Genomic DNA, 20,783 nt, shown 5'->3' with positions numbered 1-20,783 from the left:
CCCACTGAGTGGATTTGGACCTTGGAACAAGAGTGTACATAATGACAATGTCATTTATAATAGATTGAGTGTTCATATAACAGTGTGGGCTTACCTGCAAATCTAACCTCCAGGCATGACATTCTCTCCATGGGAAGGTATATTTGGCATTCTAGATAATTTACATACCAGCACCTGGTTGCATATTGGGGCTGGCCTGCATAAAAACGAGAATAGGCTTCCTTGCTGCGGAAGTTGACAAAATTGATCAAAATTCATATAGAAAAGCAGAAGCTGTCCAAAAGTATAAGAGATTTTTGAAATAATTCCTGATATGGCTCTTTAAAAATACAGTTACAAAGAAATTTACCTTCTTCTTCTGCTTATATCAAAAACCTAATTGCACAGTGCCCATTAGAGAGGGCTGGCACATAGTGATCATGTATTAGGTGTGCACTGCAAGAATGATTTATTGTACCAATGAAAATATGTATTTCAAAATATTGGACTCCTACTTATGCCTAGTAGTGTGCTAAGCACTGTAAGTATATAAGGCAAGGTTATTTCTGCAACAGGCAAACAATCTAGTTGGAATAATTAAAGAACAAAACAGTATATGAATTAAAGGAAATTTTTGGAGAAGAGAAAAATATGGGAATTGCATGGTAAAGACAAAAAAGGACAAAGGTAGGTAAAAAAAGGAGTAGCTGGTTGGGGCAGGAGCTCAGGAATACTGCACAGGAGGGTTGGGGACGCAGCTGGTGAGGAGAAGGGTGTTGCAGTTTTGTTTTCAGAGTAATTTACTTAAAGTCTATGAAAATGTAGAGTACACATGGCAAAAAGATTATCGGCATGAGTGTGTGACTGTAGGCTCCATGAGCCACTGTAGGCTCCACCCCATAATGGGGACCAGAGTCAGAGATGGGGTGCTGGGCTAAGAAGCAGGAATGAGCCAGGTGAGGCTCATCGACATTAAAGATTTCTACTTTAACTTCCTGAAGAACTACATATACACAAGTTGATCTTTATCCTCTTTCTCTTTTTAGATAAAATCTGCATTCTGATTCAAAGATGTATAAAACACTTCCTATGCCAAATAACGTATTTTTTTAAAAAAATCAAATTTATTTTGCTCAATTAACAAAAGTTTTAAATTGGAGGTTGGGAAAGTTTTTCATTTTTAGCTATGGCAGACTTAGTAAGCAAACCTTTATCTTTTTCTAAAAAGTATTTTTATATATTTATTTTTGATTGAGAGAAAACAAACATGGGGGAGGGGCAGAGAGAGAAGCAGGCTCCCTGAGGAGCAGGGAGCCCAATTCAGGACTCGATCCCAGGACCATGGGATCATGACCTGAGCTGAAGGCAGTCGCTTAACCACCTGAGCCACCCAGGGACCCCTAAGCAAACCTTTTATATGCTTGTGGGGAAACCCTGGTGCTGGCTGTTCATGAGGAGGAACAAGTTGTTTATCTATTAACTACTTCATACATTCATTAATTCAATAGGTATTTATTGTCTTCCACATGCCAGGTACTAAATCCTTAGGTTAGGAGGGACCGAAGGGTGACTAACATATAGTTCCAGCCTCCAAGAACCTCAGTCTAATGTGAGACAGACATATAAACTGATCAATGTCTTAAATTGAATTTTGTCCTGAAGAAATTTATATGGAGTACAGCTGGGGCACAAAGGAAGGAGAAACTGTTTTAGAGTGGGGGGGGGGGGATCAGGAACGATGTCAGAGAGAGGATCTTTGAGATGAATCTTCAACACACAGTGGGCATTTTTTAGATGGCTGGGGAATGGGAAGGGGCCCTCTGGGCAGATGAATCCACAGGGAGAGCAAATCTATCAGGTATGGCAGGAACAGGGCTGTGCTAATTCACAGAAGGGTTTGAAGCCAGATGACTATTAATAAGGACCTCAAGCCTTTCCTGAGAGGCAGGAAAGTTGCTACATACATTCAAGAGAACATGTATTTCAGAGAGCTCCAACAACAACGTGCAGAGTAGAATAGGAGGCAAGAGTAGAGGCAGGGAGGCTAGTTAGGAGGCTATTGAAGTGTTAAAGGCAGAGATAACAAGATCTTTCTAAAGTCCTACCATCAGGATAGAGACAAGGAGGAGGGTGTAAGGGAATTTGAAGAGATTCTGGCAGGACCTGGTGACTAACAGAAATGCGGAGGTGGGAGGGAGAGCGCTCAAAATCTCTTCTTTGGTGAGAATAATTCAGTCCCCTTGGTTAGCTCATTTGATCTGTAGAGATTGTGTTTGTTTTGTTTGCTCTACTCTTAATAATGACCACCATAGCTTATGAATAAAGAAGAAAACATCACCCTTCATTACTTAGGCTACAAGTCACTTCCTGTGAACTTGTTAGGCAAAACTTTATAAGGAATTTGTTTCCAAGGCAACTAAAAAGGCAGTTCTTGTATGGAATAAGGATGAGGGTGAATATGTGGTCTGCAGGGTGAACTGCATTATCTTCAGGTCTCTGAAGATACATGGATGCACACTTAATTTCTGGGGTTCTCCCACACTCCACCACCCCTAACCCCTATTTTGCTTTGCCTCTGCTTCCCCTAGACCCTGTTTGTCATCATTGGCCTCTTGACTGGCTGTTATTTTTGCTGCTGCCTATGCTGCTGTTGCAACTGCTGCTGTGGACGCTGCCGGCCCAAATCGTCGGTGCCAGAAGAGGACTTTTATGTGTCCCCAGAGGATCTTGAGGAGCAGATCAAGACTGACATGGAAAAAGGTGGAGTAAGATGAGAACAGAGCTAGTGGGTGTCCCTTCGCAGGCCTGACCAAGCATGAGATCCCTGACGATGGTTATCACTAGAGTGAGAGAGATCCAACAACCCAATGAGGGGAATCCCAAAGACAGTCATCTTTGGTACCTCTTTTGGAGAGGATAAAAGGACAGTTACCTCTCCCAGCTGCAGAGAAAAGTAGAACCTGACACCATTAAAAAGAAACATGCTGACCACAAAGCAAAGCCAGTACAATTCGTGATCTCATTACAGGAGCATGAGCTCTAGGTTCAGGGAGGTTTGGGTGGGAATGCTCAGGCATACAAGAACCAAGCCTGTTACCTTAGGATCTCTATTTACATAGAAGGGAGTGGACATCACAAAAAGTCAACAACCCTTGACTTTTCTTCTTTCTGATTACCTGATAAATGAGTTTTGGGTAGAACTGGGGAAGGGTGATATTTCTTCCCTGGAAATGTAGCTTCCTTTCAAATCCACACATTCAGAGCTAGCCTCAACCAGCATCAAGAATATTGTGCTATGTAAATGGGACTGTTTGCTTTGCTAAATCACCTCCACATGTTTGTCTATGTGTATACATGACCAGGAAATATTACTTGATTCTTCAAGCTCATTCCACCCAGAAAATGATAAAGAAAAAAAGTATAAAGAAAGATAAAACCTCACAGAATTCACAACACCAGGAATACTTCATATGCTCTGGGAAATGCCTTTGTTTAAACAAGCTGGAGTCAAACCTGCCATTGTCCTCTCTGTCTTGCAGCCATAATCCTACTATCATTTTCTCCTTTAGAATGCATCATTATTCTGCCTTACAGACTTCATCACTAAATCACAAAGAACCTTGGACAGCCAAATAAAAGAATTACTTGATAATTCAGACAGTGGCCCATTGTTGTCAGAATTGCTGAATTTAGGAATGGTACACTTCTCTGGACTGTACTGATTCTTTTGATCACAATGAAATAGAATTTCTATGACATCAAGCAGCAGAGACTATTTAAAGACTTCCACATACCTTTTATTCCCTATCAGATGTGATGCTAAGCAATAGTGTTATTACCCACCCTGACTCCAGCTTGAAGGAAGAAATCTTCAATTATATGAATCATACTTAGTCCAAACAATTTTAGGATCGGGAGTCAGAGAAGACTGAGGGATTTTCCTGCAACCTGTGACCCCTCTCTATGGGGACCAATGCGTGGTCATTCTGGCAAAGAAGGGGGTTACTCTAACAATTTTTTATTACTGCCCCGGTAGACAAATCGTGGGCCCATGGTGAGATATAATTACAATTGCCTTTTGCCTTATCTGGGCTATAAAAGGACAATTAATCTTTTAATGAGGACATATATACCAAAAAGAGCAAGCAAGCAGTACTACTTAAAAATGGGTTAAACAGAAATATATATGTATGTAAACTCCTCTCCATGGAAGGGCCAGTGACCTTGCATAACTTGCTTAAGAATGATGATCCCAGTACATTAATCCCATCTGCCTTTGCAAGGGAGTTAAATTGTTATAAGATCACATTTACTGGCTCTATTGTCTACAGGATCTCCCATAACATCCATCAATCCAGTACAGTATTCAAATACTACAGAGGATAGAAAGGGACAGTGAGATAGGAAAGTATTGTCATCATTATCCACTGTGTCAACCTTACCTTAACTTTTCCTGTATAGTGCAGAAATCAAAACTAGGTGAATTGAACCTAGATATCCCAAATCTACTGTTTCATACTTCTCTGAAAAGCCTCAAAGTCTTTCCTCTTTTAAATTAGATAAAAGCTCTACCAGGTCATTTCAGCAGACCTCTTTGCAGTTTTTTTTTCTGGAACAGAAATTTATACTCAGTGCCAAATTCCACCCAGGTTTCCTTCCTGCAGGATGGCTGGTGATAAATCTGTGTGCCTCTTACTGTTCTCAGTTCTGACACCCCAGAGTTACCAATTCCATTGCAGAGGTCATATTCTAGACTAAGTAAAGCATGATTTCACTTGAATGTGTTACTAAGAATCCTTAAGCAAAAAGAAAAGTTTTATTCTATGCCCAAATATTTAAAAGCTCTATGCAGAGTTGATTCAAGTTTTAGAGGGCTTGACACTTACATAATTTGGGCAGTGCTCTTTAAGAAAAAAAAAGCACAAAGTTACAAATACAAAAGTAGGTCTGAAAACAAATATTTATTTGTAATGAGAAAAGGAAATCACAACAAAATGCAAAGCTTAAAAACTGAAAATACCATAAATATCAGAAGTCTAGAAAAGTAGCAATGGTTTAATTAACAGCCTGGCACACCTCTGTAATACTTTCCCCCTATGTTTTCTGGATGCACTGTTCTTTGACTGCCTCTTCATTTAACAATAATTTTGGAATATAATTTTCTATAGGAAGAATAGAAAAATAATTCTGTTTTTCCTCTAGTGTGTTTGAGCAAGATTTGTTTTCTCTCATGGCTTTATAACTCATTATTGATAATGTCTAAATTTTTAAGGATAGCTATTAAATTTGAAAGACTAGTCTATTTCATTTGTAAGATTTGGAAGAATTTTTCACAGACCACTTTTTAAGTCTGTGCATTTCCAAATTTGTTGCCCCTACATCATCCAATACTTCCAATATCAGAGCCCCCTGGGCACAATCATACAGGGTGACATCACCTCTGGCGTGGATCTTCATGTCTCCTCAGCAAGTGAACTGGCATAGGGAGCTATTATGCCGGTATGGCTAGCAATAATGAGCTATGCATAGATTCGTTGCAAACCCCAAAAACATATGCCACTAAACTCAAATGGGATCTATTTCCCCTTAACTGAATCCCCCAAATATCCATAGCCCCTCTGTTGCCCTTCATCAAGAAGAAACGTGTGATGGAGGGAAAATCAAAGTGGAAAGAGACACTGTTTTTGCTGATTATAATTAAAATATCTTACTTTTGCAAATCTACAAAAATATAAGCATATTGTTAGGGCCCCAAAAGGCCCTCAGAAAGATCTGCACAGATAGAGGTCCCTGAAGCTTAAATTTCATTAACCTAACAGTAAATTCACCAGTGCTCTTCAGTCTAACATTTCATTATGAAAATTTATGCCTTATTTGCAGCTAGGTGCACTAGTTTCAGATTTTTACCCCACTAATTCAGAGACTTAATGTAGTTTACAGATAAAATTAATGTAAGTTAGGGCTCGTAAAGATGAAAGAGAAGATTCCATGTGAAGACTATGCTTTCTGGACTGTGATCCAATAAATGGAATACGGTCTCTTCTGTTCTACAAAAGAAGGGGACCCACTTAAAGTTGTTTAAGAAAATAAACTTGAGGGGTGCCTGGGTGGTTCAGCTGGTTAAGCGTCTGATTCTTGGTTTCAGCTCAGGTCATGATCTCAGGGTCCTGAGGGGCTCAGTGGGGAGTCTGCTTGAGATTCTCTCCCTCTCCCTCTGCCCCTCCACCTGCTCATGCACACACACTCTCTCTCTCTAAAATAAATTTTAAGAAAACAGAAAATATACTTGAAAGGGACTACTAATCATTTAGATATCAAGCTACTCCTGACAAATGATAAGAAGCATATATCAAGATTTGAGTCCATTGGAAGGCACTGGTGAGCCCTGGGGCTTTAAGATTTTTTTTTCAATGATTCTGAAATTAAATAAAATATGGTAAACATTTTCTCACTTAGGGAATTTTTAATTATCTTACATTGAATCTAATCATACAATCCTAGGATTTTATAGTTGGAAGAGATCTGAGTAGTCAACCCTCACCTCCCCACAAATTTTCTAGCAGACTGCTGACTAACCTCATTTGAAAGCTGCTAAGGGTGGGGAGATTTGGGACCTTGTATGAAAGTAAGAGATATTCATAAAAATTCAACAACCAAAGAAGGATACAGAGTCAAAAGCAGGTTTACACCAACCTTCTGGTACTAGTTCCCCAAGGATAAAAACACTTTTAAAAATTTTTGTGTAAATATTTATGGGGTTTCATTTTACAAAACTGGTATCGTATCTACATATATTTTTTGCTGCTTCTTTGCAGAGCAAAAATTTTGATGAAAAAGGTGTCAAATTTTTAAGGGGATTATGCTTTTAATGTCATGTCTAAGAACTTTTAGCCTAACCCTGAGTCATGAAGATTTTCTCCAATGTTTTCTAAAAGTGTTATAGTTTTATGTCTAACATTTAGATCTATGACCCATTTTGAATTCATTTTTGTTTATGGTGTGAGACTTAGGTCATCTTTTTTGGGGGGAAGGCACATGGAGTTTAATTGTTCCAACACCATTTGTTGAAAAGATTATCCTTTCTCCATTGAATTGTCTTTGCTCCTGTCAAAAATCAGTTGGCCATATTTCTATGTTTATTTATGGACTCTATTCTGTTCCATTGATCTATGTGTCTATCCCTTCACCAATAATACAGCCTTGCTTTCTGCAACTTTAAAGTAGGTCTTAAATTCAGCTAATGTGATTCCTCCAACTTCATTCTTTTTCAAAACTGTTTTGGCGATTCTATTTTCTTTGCCTTTCCATATAAATTTTAATATTAGGTTGTCTAAATCTACAGAAAGATACCAATTTTTAAAATTAGAATTGCATTAAATTTGTACATTAATTTGGGAAAAATTTAAGTCTTTATTACTATGTTGAATCTTTCAATCCCCCAATACAGTATGTGTCTCTATTTATTTAGGTCTCATTTGATTTCTTTTATGAGTGTAGTATAGTTTCATCATACAGAGATGGTATGTTAAATGAGTACCTAAGTATTTCATTTTGGGGAGAGCTAGTGTAAATGGCACTGGTTTTTAACTTGGGTTTCCAATTGTTCATCACAAGTATTTACAAACATTTTTGTGTATTGACTTTATATCCTGTGTTCCTGTTAAGCTCACTTACTAATTTGTGTTGTTGTGTGTGAATTCTTTGGGATTTTCTATGATGACAATTATGTTATCTGCAAATAGAAATGGTCTTATTTCTTCCATTCCAATCTGCATGACTTTCATTTCTTTTTTTTTAAATTTTATTATGTTATGTTAGTCACCATATAATACATCATTAGTTTTTGATGTAGTGATCTTTTTCTTGCTTTATTGCACTGACTAGGATTTCCAACACTTGGTTTATTACTCTGCTGCAACCATCTTCAAATTCTTAGCTTTTGAATCAGCTATACCACATTTTCATTTTGCATTGGGTTTTGTAGTTATGTAGCCAGTACTGCTGAAATATTTCCCTGTATGGACTATAAATCCTTATTTCAAGCTTGATACTCACTGGTAAGGAACAGAACAAAATTCCTCCAGAGCATAATGCCCTGCTTTTAGGGAAGACTGAAGTTAACCGAGATGATAAGGTGCAGTGGGGAGAAGTAGGTGGAGCAAGAGTTTTATATTAATTATCAATCTAAATGCTATGCTACAGATTATACTGTGCTTAGAGACTTGGCCAGTATATGAAATTACAATTGAAAATTTATTTTTCATATGTATTAATTTTCAAAAAAGTATGGTTAGCATTTATTATATTACTCTGAATTTAATTTCCAGAAATGCCAAGATAAAAAGTATAATAAAACTAATATGAGATTATCCTCTCTCCAGAATAAAAGTTATAGCTGCTTAATACTTATTGCCTCCTATGCCTAACTAGACTAACAAAGAAGAAGAAAGAACAGGAACTAGCTAGAGGAATATATTTCTGATTTGAATTCAGTGACTAAACACCTCAAACTTTGCTTTTAAGGACACATTATAGAACATTGTACAAATCTCTTAATTTATGAAAATCCAAATTTAAAATATCAAACTCTTTTTTAACCAACTGACTTATTAAAAAAAACATTAGAAATGTTTTTCACCTACCTTGATATATTTAATAATTTTAGTTTTATATCTAAAGCCTATAATTTTTCTTGGATTTTTTTTATTAAGTGCATATTTCAAACATGCCTACTCCTCAACACTGGCTAAAGCCTAAGATAACTTCTGATGCTGTAAAATAGTACCAGTTTCTGTCTGAGAATAGTGGTATAGGGTAGGATTTGGCAGTAGAAAGGAAAGATTGGCTTTAGTATTTGTATCTCTTTCAACTATGTGAAAGGGTATAATTCATATATAATATAATTCATATAATTCAGCTTCTACCCTTAGTTCAGGGGAAAAGTTCAGTGGCATCTTCAATATTCGCTGGAAACTACAGAACTTATAAATGGATATCCATTTCTTTCTCAAAATAAAGATATACTCCCAGTGGGATCCTAGGAACACAGGGAAATACTATTATTCTTATGAATCAATCAGGATCAAATAGAAGAAAGAAAGTGTCTAGGGGAAGACCATCACCCCCTTTTTTTTTATCTTGGAAAATTTGAAACTTGAAAGGTAAAGGTAATGGGCACCAGGTGATTTTCCTTCCTTTCAAATGTTCACAAATTAGAAGTTCCACTTTGTGAATTTTTTAGCGGTATATTTAAAACAATCTCATTTAGACCCCATACTCCTCTGTTGGCTGAAGACCACAACGAAATCAGAATACTACTAGCCAAGAGAACTTTGTAGACCATCTTGAGGTACCCTGTTTCCCGGGACTCTGTGTCTACGTGTGTGTGTGTGTGTGTGTGTGTGTGTGTGAGAGAGAGAGAGAGAGAGAGAGAGAGAGAGAGAGAGAGAGAGAGGGCGAGCATAAGCAAGAGCATAAACGAGAACCAGTTACCTCTAAACATCCTGGCAAAACAAACCAAGAATACAACAGTTAACTTCAGGTTGGTTTGTTTGTTTTTTCCAAACTGAAGGCAATGGACTGAAAACTCCCAGTTAAATCCTAAAGATTTTTTGTGCAATCATGATTTCCCCACTTTTTTGGAAGGAGAGGGAATAAGATATCTAAAGAGAAGAATTTAGAGTGTTGACCTTGGATCTAAAAATATGAAATTCAGTGATAGAAAAATCTATTGATTGCTTAACTGCTCTTGATACTCATTGGATAAAACCCAAATAAATTCACAGCCACTGAGTTGAAGAGGCCATATGGCTTGTAATTAGACTCTTGCTCTCAGCCAAGATATTGAGACATTTATTACATTTGCTCTTTAGCATTCATCACACATTGCTGCCCAGGAAAAGGGCACAAGGAAGTGATTAAATTCACCTTCCCTTGTTTCACCAACCCTTACTCAATCTCCTTCCTACCTCCTTCCCCCCAACCAAAAGGAACCCATTTTTAAAATTAATTCATGGAAAAAAATTCTTGCAACTAACTAATCCGAAGTCCTTTGGTTCTTCTTTATATGACTATATCAAGTAAGCTCACCAAGGCTCTGGCCAGGAGACCAGAACAAGGGAGTGTGCTCAGAATGCTACCCCAAAAGCGGCTCAAAGTGGATCCAAAGTCTCTTCAATTTTTGGCTATCAAGGTTCAGTGAGCAAATTTACTGGACAGGTTTATTAAGATAGTTTTTCCACAGCAAACATTTATTGAGCACTTAATATTTGTTAGACACTGCAGTGGGAGCTAGAAAAAAAAAATACATGGCCCCTGCTATCTTGGATTTTATGATCTAGCAGAGGACATGGGGCAACAAATGTCAAATAATGACACAAAGAGCTAGTTAATTTAAAAATATAATAAACATACCAAAGAAGAGGCACAGGGGCTGTGATAATAAACACGAGGGGGCCTGACTTGTGAGACAGTGTAACAAGGAACAGAAGCAAGAGCATAAATAGGAACCGGTTATCTCTGAACACCCTGGCAAAGCAAACCAAGAATGCAGGTAAAGACAGCTTCCCTGAGGAAGTGACATTTAAAGCTGAAGACATAAAGAATGAGGAGTTAAGGGGGAGGAGATTATGAAGATAGAGAACCCTAAAATGGATGAATCTTGATACCAGCAAAACATTTGGCACAATATCTCCCCGCAATGTATGGATAAGATGGCAAATTATGTTCTCATGCCAGACAAAGCAGTTACGGTCATATTGGGCTTTTCTACTGAATAGTTTTATCAAGGAATTGAATGAAGCAGAAGTTGTGCAGAGACCATATTTGCAAATAACCCAAAATGGAATATGTTCAGACAAGGGCTCATACCATCAAAGTGAAATATGATAGAGGAAAAGCAGCTGGAATCCTGGGCAGTTTGTTAAAGAAAAAAAAAAAAAAGCAGGAGCAGTAAGATTTAACTAAATAAAGGGGGAAATGTGAAAGGGTATAATCCAGCTTATATAGCTATATATATATATATACTATATAGCTACAATCCAGCTATAACTCAGGAGGCTCTGAGGAGAAAATTACAAAAAAGTAGAGGAGGTGAAATTTTATTCACCCATAAAAAGTAATGAAATACTGAACCATGCTACAATGTGGATGCACCTGGAAACATTATGCTGAGTGAAAGAAGCCAAATACAAAGGAACAATTATTGCATGATATAATTTATATGAAATAACAAGAACAGATAAATCTATTGAGGCAGAAAGTAGACTGATGTTTGCCAGGGCCTGGGGAAGGGAGGACTAATGGGTCCCTAGTTTCCTTTTGGGAAAATGTTTTGAAACTAGATAAAAGTGGTGAATTATACTAAATTGTTCACTTTAAAATGATTAATTTTATGTGACTCTTACCTCACTTAAAAAATACACATCGTAGAGAAGGGTAGACCAAGATTTGACTAGAGAAAGAAACTAAATACCCTTCCTTCAGAAATGGAGAAGTTTTTTTGTTCCCCACAAATTCACCCATGGTAGGGAATGGAAGATACCATGGGCCTAAGCAAGGCATCAAATTCACAAAGTGAGGGGAGATAGGAAAGTTGATTATCAGCCTCTTATGCCAGCTACTTTGAGAGCAGATACTGCTAGTGGCCACAACTGAGGGCTTTGGAGTCAGACAATTCTATTTCAAGCCCTAATTCGATAGGTTCCTGGTTGAGATTTTGGGGGTAATTCACTTAATTCCTTAATCTGTTATTGCCTTTATTAAATATTGAATACATACAGCTATCATGACTTGACTTTATACTTTTCATAAAAAGAATATTGCCATTACCTTTTCAGTTCCTTGCTGACTTTCCCTCTGCTATCTTAAATCATTTGTAATCATTTTTTCCCTTCAGTTTTATTGAGATATTTGACATACAGTGCTGTTTAAAGTGTACAGCATAATGACTTGACTTATATATATTTATGAAATGATTGCCACAATATGTTTAGGTAACATCCATCTTCTCATATAGATACAAAAAAAAAAAAAGGAAAAAAAGGTTTTCCCTGTGATGAGAACTTTTAGGATTTACTCTCTTCGCAACTTTCAAATATACCATACAGCAGTATTAACTATAGTCATCATGTTGTACATTACATCCCCAGAAATTATTTATCTTAAAACTGCAAGTTTGTTACCTTTTAACTACTCACACTTCTGGTAACCACAAATCTGATCTCTTTTTCTATAAGCTTTTTTTTTAATCCACATATAAGTGAGATCATAGAATATTTGTCTTTCTCTAACTTAATTTCACTTAGTTTAATGTACTCAAGTTCCATCCATGTTGTTAAAAATGGCAAAATTCTTTCTTTTTTATGGCAGAATAATATTCCATCACATGTTCATGTGTGCCAGCATACACACATACCTTTTTTTTTATCCATTCAAACATTGATAAACACTTAGGTTGTCTCCATCCATGTCCTGGCTATTATAATGTAATCATTTCCTTACTATCCTTTTTAGTATTACAACTATATATATTTACATTCCTAACGAGTATATTGGTTGGTTTTGCATATTTTTGAAATTTAAGTGAATGGACTCCACATTTATCCTCCAACTTGTTTTCACTCAACATCATATTTCTGAGATGCATTCACATTGTGACTGCTTTTCATTCACTTTCACTTCTGTATAATAATCTTCTGTGAGAACATACCATAAATTTATTTATCCATTCTACTGCTGACACATATTTGAGTAGTTTCCACTTGTTTGCCATTACAAACAATGCTGCTATGAATGTTCGTGTACATGTCTTCTGGTGCATGAGTGCTAGGAGTGAATACCTTAGTCAAAGCGTTTGTACAAGTATACCTTATTAGATGATGCCAAGTTGTTCTGCAAAATTGTTGCACTAATATCCATTCCTACTAACAGTTAATAAGAGTTGCTCCTGTTGCTCCACATCCTTGACATCACCAGACTAATTGTGTGTCACACTGGTGGGTGGGAAATGGTATACTACTGTGGTTCTAATTTTTGTCTCCTTGATTACTAATAAAGTTGAACATCTTTTTATATGCTTATTTTTCATTTGAGTTTCTCCTTCTATGAATTGCCTATTCAAATCTTTTGCAGATTTTTATTATATCTATCTTTTTCTAATTTTTTAAAAAGATTTTATTTATTTATTTGACACACAGAGAGAGAGAGCACAAGCAGGGGGAGCAGCAGAGGGAGAGGGAGAACCAGGCTCCCCAAGGAGCAGGGAGCCCGATGTGGGGCTCAATGTGGGGCTCGATGCAGGACTCAATCCCAGGACTCTGGGATCATGACCCAAGCCGAAGGCAGTCGCTTAACCAACTGAGCCACCCAGGTGCCCCTAACTGATTTTTTATATTCGGGTTTAACTCTTACATTTATTCCTGAATATCAATTTTTATATAATTATAAATAATTATAATTATATAATTATATATTAGTTTTCTACTTGTTTTTCAGAAATGTACTTTTTTAAACATTGATTTTGAATTAAAGAAACTAGCTAAACTCTCCATTTCCAATTATTTATCTGTAAATTCTTCAGGGTTTCTATATAACTGATCAAAATTGGATCCTAATTATGAGTCTTGCTGTAGGTTTTTGATCAGGTTAAGAAAATAGTCTTCTATTCCTTTTTTGTTAGAACTTTATCATGAGTGTGAAATTTTATCAAATATTTTTTCTTCACCAATTGAGATGGTCATGATTTTTCTCCTTTAATCTGTTAATATGAAGAAATATATAAATTGTTTTTCCAAAGGTAAGATAATCTTGTATTCTGAGATTAAACCCAATGCAGTCATAATGTATTAACTATTTTATTTTTTGATGAAATGGGTTTGCTGATATTTTGTTTTAGATGTTTGTATCTATGTTAATGATTGAGGTTGGTCTACATTTTCCTTTCTCAAACTTTCCTTATAGGGTTCTATACCAAGATTCTGCCTCATGAAATAAATTAGAAACTACTCCTTCTTTTTAAACTTTTCTTAAAGAGTTTATGTATTATTGGATTTATTTCTACAACATTTTGCAGGACTTTCTGGGCTAATGTGCAATTGTACAAATTTTAAATTATTGATTCAATGTATTAATGTTTATAGGCCATTTAGATTTGCTATCTTTATTAAAAAACTAGTTTTTTAAAAATTTCCTCTTATTACCTTTCATGCATCTGTAAGATCTGTATTACTGTCCCATTTTTCATTCCTTATATTGGTTATTTCTGCTTTTTTTTTTTCAGCCATTCTACCAGATATTTGAAAATTTAATTGGTCTTCTCAAAAAAAAAACTTTTGGGTTTGATTCTCTTGTAATTTGTTTCTTTTTAATTTTTATTCTTTATTATTTCTCTTAACTTATTGTTAATTTTCTAACTTCTTAATTTTTACACTTAATTTTCAGTGCTTCTTCTTTTGTGATATTAAGCATTTAAGGCTATAAATTTTCCTATACTTATTATATGACCATTTTAGTGTCACACACGTTTTTATATTATTCTTATAATCTGAGTTCTAAATATTTTCTAATTTCCATCATAATTTTTTTCTTTTTTGGAGGGGATGTCTCTCTCTTTTTTTAAAATTTTATTTATTATGTTATGTTAGTCACCATACGATACATCACCAGTTTTCGATGCAGTGATCCACGATTCACTGTTTTTGTACAACACCCAGTGCTCCATGCAGTATGTGCCCTCCTTAATACCCATCACCGGGCTCATTCATCCCCCCACCCTCCTCCCCTCTAAAACTTTCAGTTTGTTTCTCAGAGTCCATAGTGTCTCATGATTCATCTCTCCTTCCAATTTCCCCCCTTCATTTTTCCCTTCCTTCTCCTAATATCCTCCATGCTATTCCTTATGTTCCACAAATAAGTGAAACCATATGATAATTGACTTTCTCTGCTTGACTTATTTCACTTAGCATAATCTCCTCCAGTCCCATCCATGTTGATGTAAAAGTTGGGTACTCATCCTTTCTGACGGCTGAGTAATATTCCATTGTATATATGGACCACATCTTCTTTATCCATTCATCTGTTGAAGGGCATCTCGGCTCTTTCCACAGTTTGGCTATTGTGAACATTGCTGCTATGAACATTGGGGTGCATATGGCCCTTCTTTTCACTACATCTGTGTCTTTGGGGTAAATACCCAGTAGTGCAATTGCTGGGTCATAGGGTAGCTCTATTTTTAATTTTTTGAGGCACCTCCACACTGTTTTCCAAAGTGGCTGTACCAACTTGCATTCCCACCAACAGTGTAAGAGGGTTCCCCTTTCTCCACAACCTCTCCAACATTTCTTGTTTCTTGCCTTGTCAATTTTTGCTATTCCAACTGGTGTAAGGTGGTATCTCAATGTGGTTTTGATTTGAATTTCCCTGATGACTAATGATGATGAACATTTTTTTCATATGTCTGTTAGCCATTTGTATGTCTTCTTTAGAGAAGTGTCTGTTCATGTCTTCTGCCCGTTTTTTGACTTGATTATTTGTTTTTTGGGTGTTGAGTTTGAGAAGTTCTTTATAGATCTTGGATACCAGTCCTTTATCTGTAGTGTCATTTGCAAATATCTTCTCCCATTCTGTTGGTTGCCTCTTTGTTTTGTTGACTGTTTCCTTGATGAAGTCCCAGAAGTTCATTTTTGCTTTTGTTTCACTAGCCTTTGGAGATGTATCTTGAAAGAAGTTGCTGTGGCCGATGTCAAAGAGGTTACTGCCTATGTTCTCTTCTAGGATTTTGAAGGATTCCTGTCTCACATATAGGTCTTTCATCCATTTTGAGTTTATCTTTGTGTATGGTGTTAGAGAATGGTCGAGTTTCATTCTTCTGCATGTGGCTGTCCAATGTTCCCAGCACCATTTATTGAAGAGACTGTCTTTTTTTTCCATTGCATATTTTTGCCTGCTTTGTCGAAGATTATTTGACTATAGAGTTGAGGGTCCATATCTGGGCTCTCTATTCTGTTCCATTGGTCTATATGTCTGTTTTTGTGCCAGTACCATGCTGTCTTGGTGATCACAGCTTTGTAATATAGCTTGAAATTGGGCAACGTGATGCCCCCAGCTTTTTCTTTTTCAACATTTCCTTGGCGATTCGGGGTCTTTTCTGATTCCATACAAATTTTAGGATTGTTTGTTCCAGCACTTTGAAAAATGTCATTGGAATTTTGATCAGGATGGCATTGAAAGTATAGATTGCTCTGGGTAGCATAGACATTTTAACAATGTTTATTCTTCAAATCCATGAGCATAGAATGTTTTTCCATCTTTTTTGTGTCTTCCTCAATTTCTTTCATGAGTGTTCTGTGGTTCTGAGTTGTTTTTCCCTGGCCTCCTCTTTTCCCTTTTTGTTTATTAATTGGTCACTAATTCGTTCTTCTGCCTCGCTTACCCTAGCTGTTAGATTATCTAGATTAGATTGGATCTCACTGATTGCATTTTTAAGTTCTGCCAATTCAGCTTTCATTTCTGCCCTTAGAGACTTTGTGTTGCCATTACTTGATTTCTCCATTCTAGCTATTGTCTTCACAATTGCTAGCCTGAATTCCATCTCTGACATCTTGGTTATATCTGAATCCATTTGTAAATCTGTGGCATAAGTCATAGTCTCTGAGTCTTTCCTATTTTGGGGGTTCCTCCTCCTAGTCATTCTGTTGAGGGGTGGTTGAGGGAATGTATGGAGTCCAAATTATTGACCACAACCCAAGCAAGATGCACCTGTTTTCTAGGGAACTTAGGGTTACTGGCCTCTTCGTTTCCCAGCCTGTCTTCTGGGGAAGGGGCCTGCTGCGCTGTTACTCAGGCAACCCTGTTTGGACAGAGTTACCCTGCCCCCTGTGGCTGGGTATGGGCTCAGTGAAAACCGGTTTTGGGGGGCTTTTGTTCTGTTCTGGTGGCTTTCCCTGGCGCCTTTCCATGTCTCTTCCGAGAGTTAGAGCAGACTGCCTCAGAGTGGAGAGATCGCAGTCTGTTCTTCAGTGAGCTCTCCAGGCCACACTCTCTCCGTTTCTGTCTGTGCTGCTATAAACTGCAGCATCCTGGGTTGTGGGACCCTCAGCAAGCCTCCCAGTCCTCGCCTCCAGGTCGGGGCATGTCTCTGCCCTTTGTGCTTCTAAAACCACCAGCCACCCCAGTTCACACATGCAGCCCCACCTCTCCGGGTTTCCATCCGGGGGGCTGCCCTAAAGTCCTTTCCCCATCGTTACCAGTCTGCGAGTCTGTGCCCAGTCCCCAGCATGGGAGGCTATCGCTCACCTGCGGTAGAGGATCCCGACGGCTGGGCTCCCTCCCCCTTCCATTTATCCTCTGATATGTGCCCGGAATCACAGCTCCCCAGTTCGTACCTCGAAACCAACTGCCTGCAAGATTCTGTTTGTGGAGATCCAGATCTATCTTCTTACATCTCAGGCTGATTTTGTGGGTGTTCAGAGTGGTCTGGTAGATATCCAGCTCAATTCTGGGGACCGGTTGGAATAGGGTCCCCTACTCCTCTGCCATCTTTCCCCCACTTCATAATTTTTTCTTTGATCTATAAGTTAGGCCTATATGTGTCTTAATTTGTAAACCTGTGGGGATTTTTCAGGTTATTTTTGTTTGTGTCTAACTTAATTGCGTTGTGATCAGAAATTATGGAAAACATGACTCAATAGTTCAAAATATCTTGAGGCTTGCTTTACATCCTATAACTTAATTTTTATAAATGTTCCACATTGCTTCAAAATAATACATTCTGCATTTTTTAGTTTCACTGTTTCATATATGACTATTAAATAAATCCAATTTATTATATGTACTAGTTTGCTAGGGCTGCTGTTAACAAAGTACCACAGACAGGGTGGCTTAAACAACAGAAATTTATTCTCTCCCAATTCTCGAGGTTAGAAGTCAAAGTTTAAGGTGTGACAGTGTTGAATTCTTCTGAGGCCTCTCTTCTTGGCATGTAGATGGCCATTTTCTCCTCATGTCTTCACATGGTCTTCCCTCTGTGTATCTATGTCCTAATATCGTCTTATAATGACACCAGTTATATTGAATGAATGCCTACTCTGAGGACCTCATTTTAACTTAATTACCTCTTTAAAGGTGCTCTCTCCAAATATGATTCACATTAGAGGTACTGGGGGTTAGAACTTCAACATATGAACTGAGGGGGGGGGGCAGTGTGTGTGACACAATTTAGTCCAGAACACTGTACTTATCAAATGTTTTATATCCTTAAAGAATTTTTTGTTTGCTTCATCAGTTACTGAAAGAAGCATTCAAATCTTCTACTGTGATGATGGATTTCTCTATTTTTCTATAAAGTTCTATCAATTTTGCTTCATGTATTTTGAGGCTATTTTATTAGTGTATATAAGTTTAGAACTTTAATAGCTATTTGGTGAACTGAATATTATATTACATAGTTACTCTTTAGCTCTATCAATGCTTTTTGTCTTTTGCTTTGTTAAAATATAGTTACATTAGCTTTCTCTTTAGTAGTGTTTGTGTGGTAAAGATGTTTACATCTTTTTACTCTCAATTATTTTGCTCTTATATTTTTTTGATGTGTATTTTACAAACAACATATGGTAGGGGGTGGGATTTATTCAGTTTGAGAATATTTTTCTTTTTAAAAAGGTATTAAGTCCATTTTATTTATTATAATTAATGATGTATTTTGATTTTTTTTTCTACTAACTTACTCTTTCATGAGAGCTAGTATAGTACAGTTTTTAAAAGACTTAGGAAATACTGCCTAGGTTTGAATACCAGCTCTATTATTGACTACCTGAGTAACGAGGGCTAGATACTTATAATTAGTTATTACTTTATTTTTTTAATTATCACTTTAAATTGACATTTTTTTCTGTTTATTTTTTCTTTTTAATGATAGAATATTTTTTTCATATTTCATTCCTTTCCCTCCTCCAGTTTGGAAATTATATTCTCTGCCCTGTTCTTTTAGGGTAACATTTATCAAGCATACTTGTTATCAAAGTTTAGAATTAATTCTTATCTTTACCCCCTCCTGAACAATATAAGAACTTTTTAACATTTTAACTCTGATCACTTCCTTTTTCATTTATACACTATTCTTGTATTCTAGTTTTATCTTAATTTTAAGTCTCCTAAATTATTATTATTGCTGTATACAGTCAATAAACCCTTATTTTTATTCATATACCTACCATTTTCTTTACCAATCATTCCTTTTTACAGCACAAATTTTCCATCTACTAATACTTTTTTTGTGCCTGAATTACAGCTTTTAAGCTGAATCTATTGGTGGCACAATTTCCATTTTTATTGTCTGAAAATTCTTCATGTCCTTTAACCTCTTTCATGTTTATTTTTGTGTTTCTCTGTGTGACATTCTGATTAACCTCCTCAGATCTGTCTTCCACTTCATTAATTCTCTCTTTAGCTGTTAAACCCATTCATCAGGTTTTGAAATTTTCAGATATTTTGATCTCAAGTTCTTTTGTATTAGTTTCAAAATCCACTTGATCACTTAAACACATATAATTTTTTTTTTTTAATTCTGTGTCTTTAAAGTGAGGGATTTGAAGTCTTTCTGAGTCTGATTTGGCCTTCTATTGTTTCTACTAGCTCTCAGTGTGCATTGTTTTTGTGTGTAATCTTTCACTCTTTCCTTCTCAATATTTCAATCTCTCTCTCTCGCTCTCTCTCCCTGTTTTTTACTGAGTTCATGTTTCTTACAATTTTTTAGTTATTTTTTGAGGGTCTCTATTTCTCTAACTCTATCTCCCCTATCTTTCTATTCATTTTTACCTTGAGTTCATGTGTTTTAGCAATATTTCAGTGATTCTTTGAGATCTGGGTTGAAGATGGGGCCATCCTCTTCTGGTAGGTGCTTGGGAGCGCATCTTATACTGGACCATTTTAAATTAAACTATCAGCTTGCAATTTCTTAGAATATATATTTAAATTTGGTCTGCCAATATGTGTGCTCATTGGCTTGCCATTAAATATTTGTAGGGGAGTTCTTTCTTCTTTTACCTCAGCACCAAAACTCAGGACTAACAAATGTCCTTGTAGATATAGGGGTATGGTGATTTAGAGAGTGCATAACCATTTTGGATACTAGCTTTATGTGGGGAGCTTCCTATTAAACTGTCATCTAAGCAAGCTCTGGGCTTTGACCTCTCTCCCAACCAGGGCCATATATGTAATTGTACACTGAACAACTTTAAGAGGCATTTTTAATACAGATATACACTAGGGTCTATGTGATGGATCTGTCCTCATCCCCACAAGATGGTGAAAACTAAAGTTCAGGTTCACCAGGTTCAGCAATTGCCTGAACTTGAAAGTTGGTTTCAGTGCTTTCGTTTTCTAATTCCATAACTGACAGAACTTAACTGAAGAGTAAAACAGTGTCTCCTCTCTTTTGAAATCCTTTAAAGGGCAGGCATCCTCAATATCTTATGAAATGAATTGGTTTGTCAATCATCATTTCAACAAAAATATCCACCACTTGCCCCACTAAAGGAAATGTAACATGATCAGATGGTGTTTATTGCTTTGCTTTGTTTATTTTTAGATGTGGACTTTCCAGTTGTTCTCCAGCCTACAAATGCAAATGAGAAAACACAGCTAATCAGAGAAGGACCTCGAAGTTATTGCACAGACTCTTAATATTGAGACCATTGAGGGTCCACAGTACCCCGTCTTGGTTAAACCATGTCACCAGGTGGTCATGGGTGGGGCAGGGTAAAGGATGTGAAATGCTGTGAACTTTTCCACATTCGTATTTTATTTTT

At 36.7% G+C, this 20,783-nt stretch overlaps 1 protein-coding gene and 1 long non-coding RNA gene across 6 annotated transcripts in view; one reads left to right on the top strand and one right to left on the bottom strand.

Annotated features, from left to right (window-relative positions):
* Positions 1 to 20,713, top strand: part of DNAJC5B (DnaJ heat shock protein family (Hsp40) member C5 beta) — a 60,009-nt gene extending 39,296 nt beyond the window's left edge. The window contains exons 4-5 of the mRNA XM_064588271.1: positions 2,568 to 2,739; positions 20,564 to 20,713. Coding sequence (XP_064444341.1) covers positions 2,568 to 2,739; positions 20,564 to 20,658 — 267 coding nt within the window. The 3' untranslated portion in view covers positions 20,659 to 20,713. The remainder of the gene's footprint in view (positions 1 to 2,567; positions 2,740 to 20,563) is intronic.
* LOC135364103 (uncharacterized) overlaps positions 1 to 20,783 on the bottom strand; it is a 169,762-nt gene that overhangs the window by 126,484 nt on the left and 22,495 nt on the right. Inside the window, exon 3 of one of the 5 annotated variants that reach the window (XR_010410676.1) lies at positions 15,276 to 20,590. The exons of 3 other annotated variants lie outside the window; for them this stretch is intronic. This is a non-coding gene — a long non-coding RNA (uncharacterized LOC135364103). Of the gene's footprint in view, positions 1 to 15,275; positions 20,591 to 20,783 lie in introns of those variants that run through there. One more of the 5 variants, XR_010410671.1, reaches the window with a different exon arrangement.

The sequence above is a fragment of the Mirounga angustirostris genome, unplaced genomic scaffold, assembly GCF_029215605.1.
Source record: "Mirounga angustirostris isolate CCGP_5_RB_7025 unplaced genomic scaffold, mMirAng1.0.hap1 SCAF_4, whole genome shotgun sequence".
Classification (NCBI taxonomy): domain Eukaryota; kingdom Metazoa; phylum Chordata; class Mammalia; order Carnivora; family Phocidae; genus Mirounga; species Mirounga angustirostris.
Note: the sequence above shows the minus strand (reverse complement) of the source record. Positions and strands in the feature narration are given on the sequence as shown.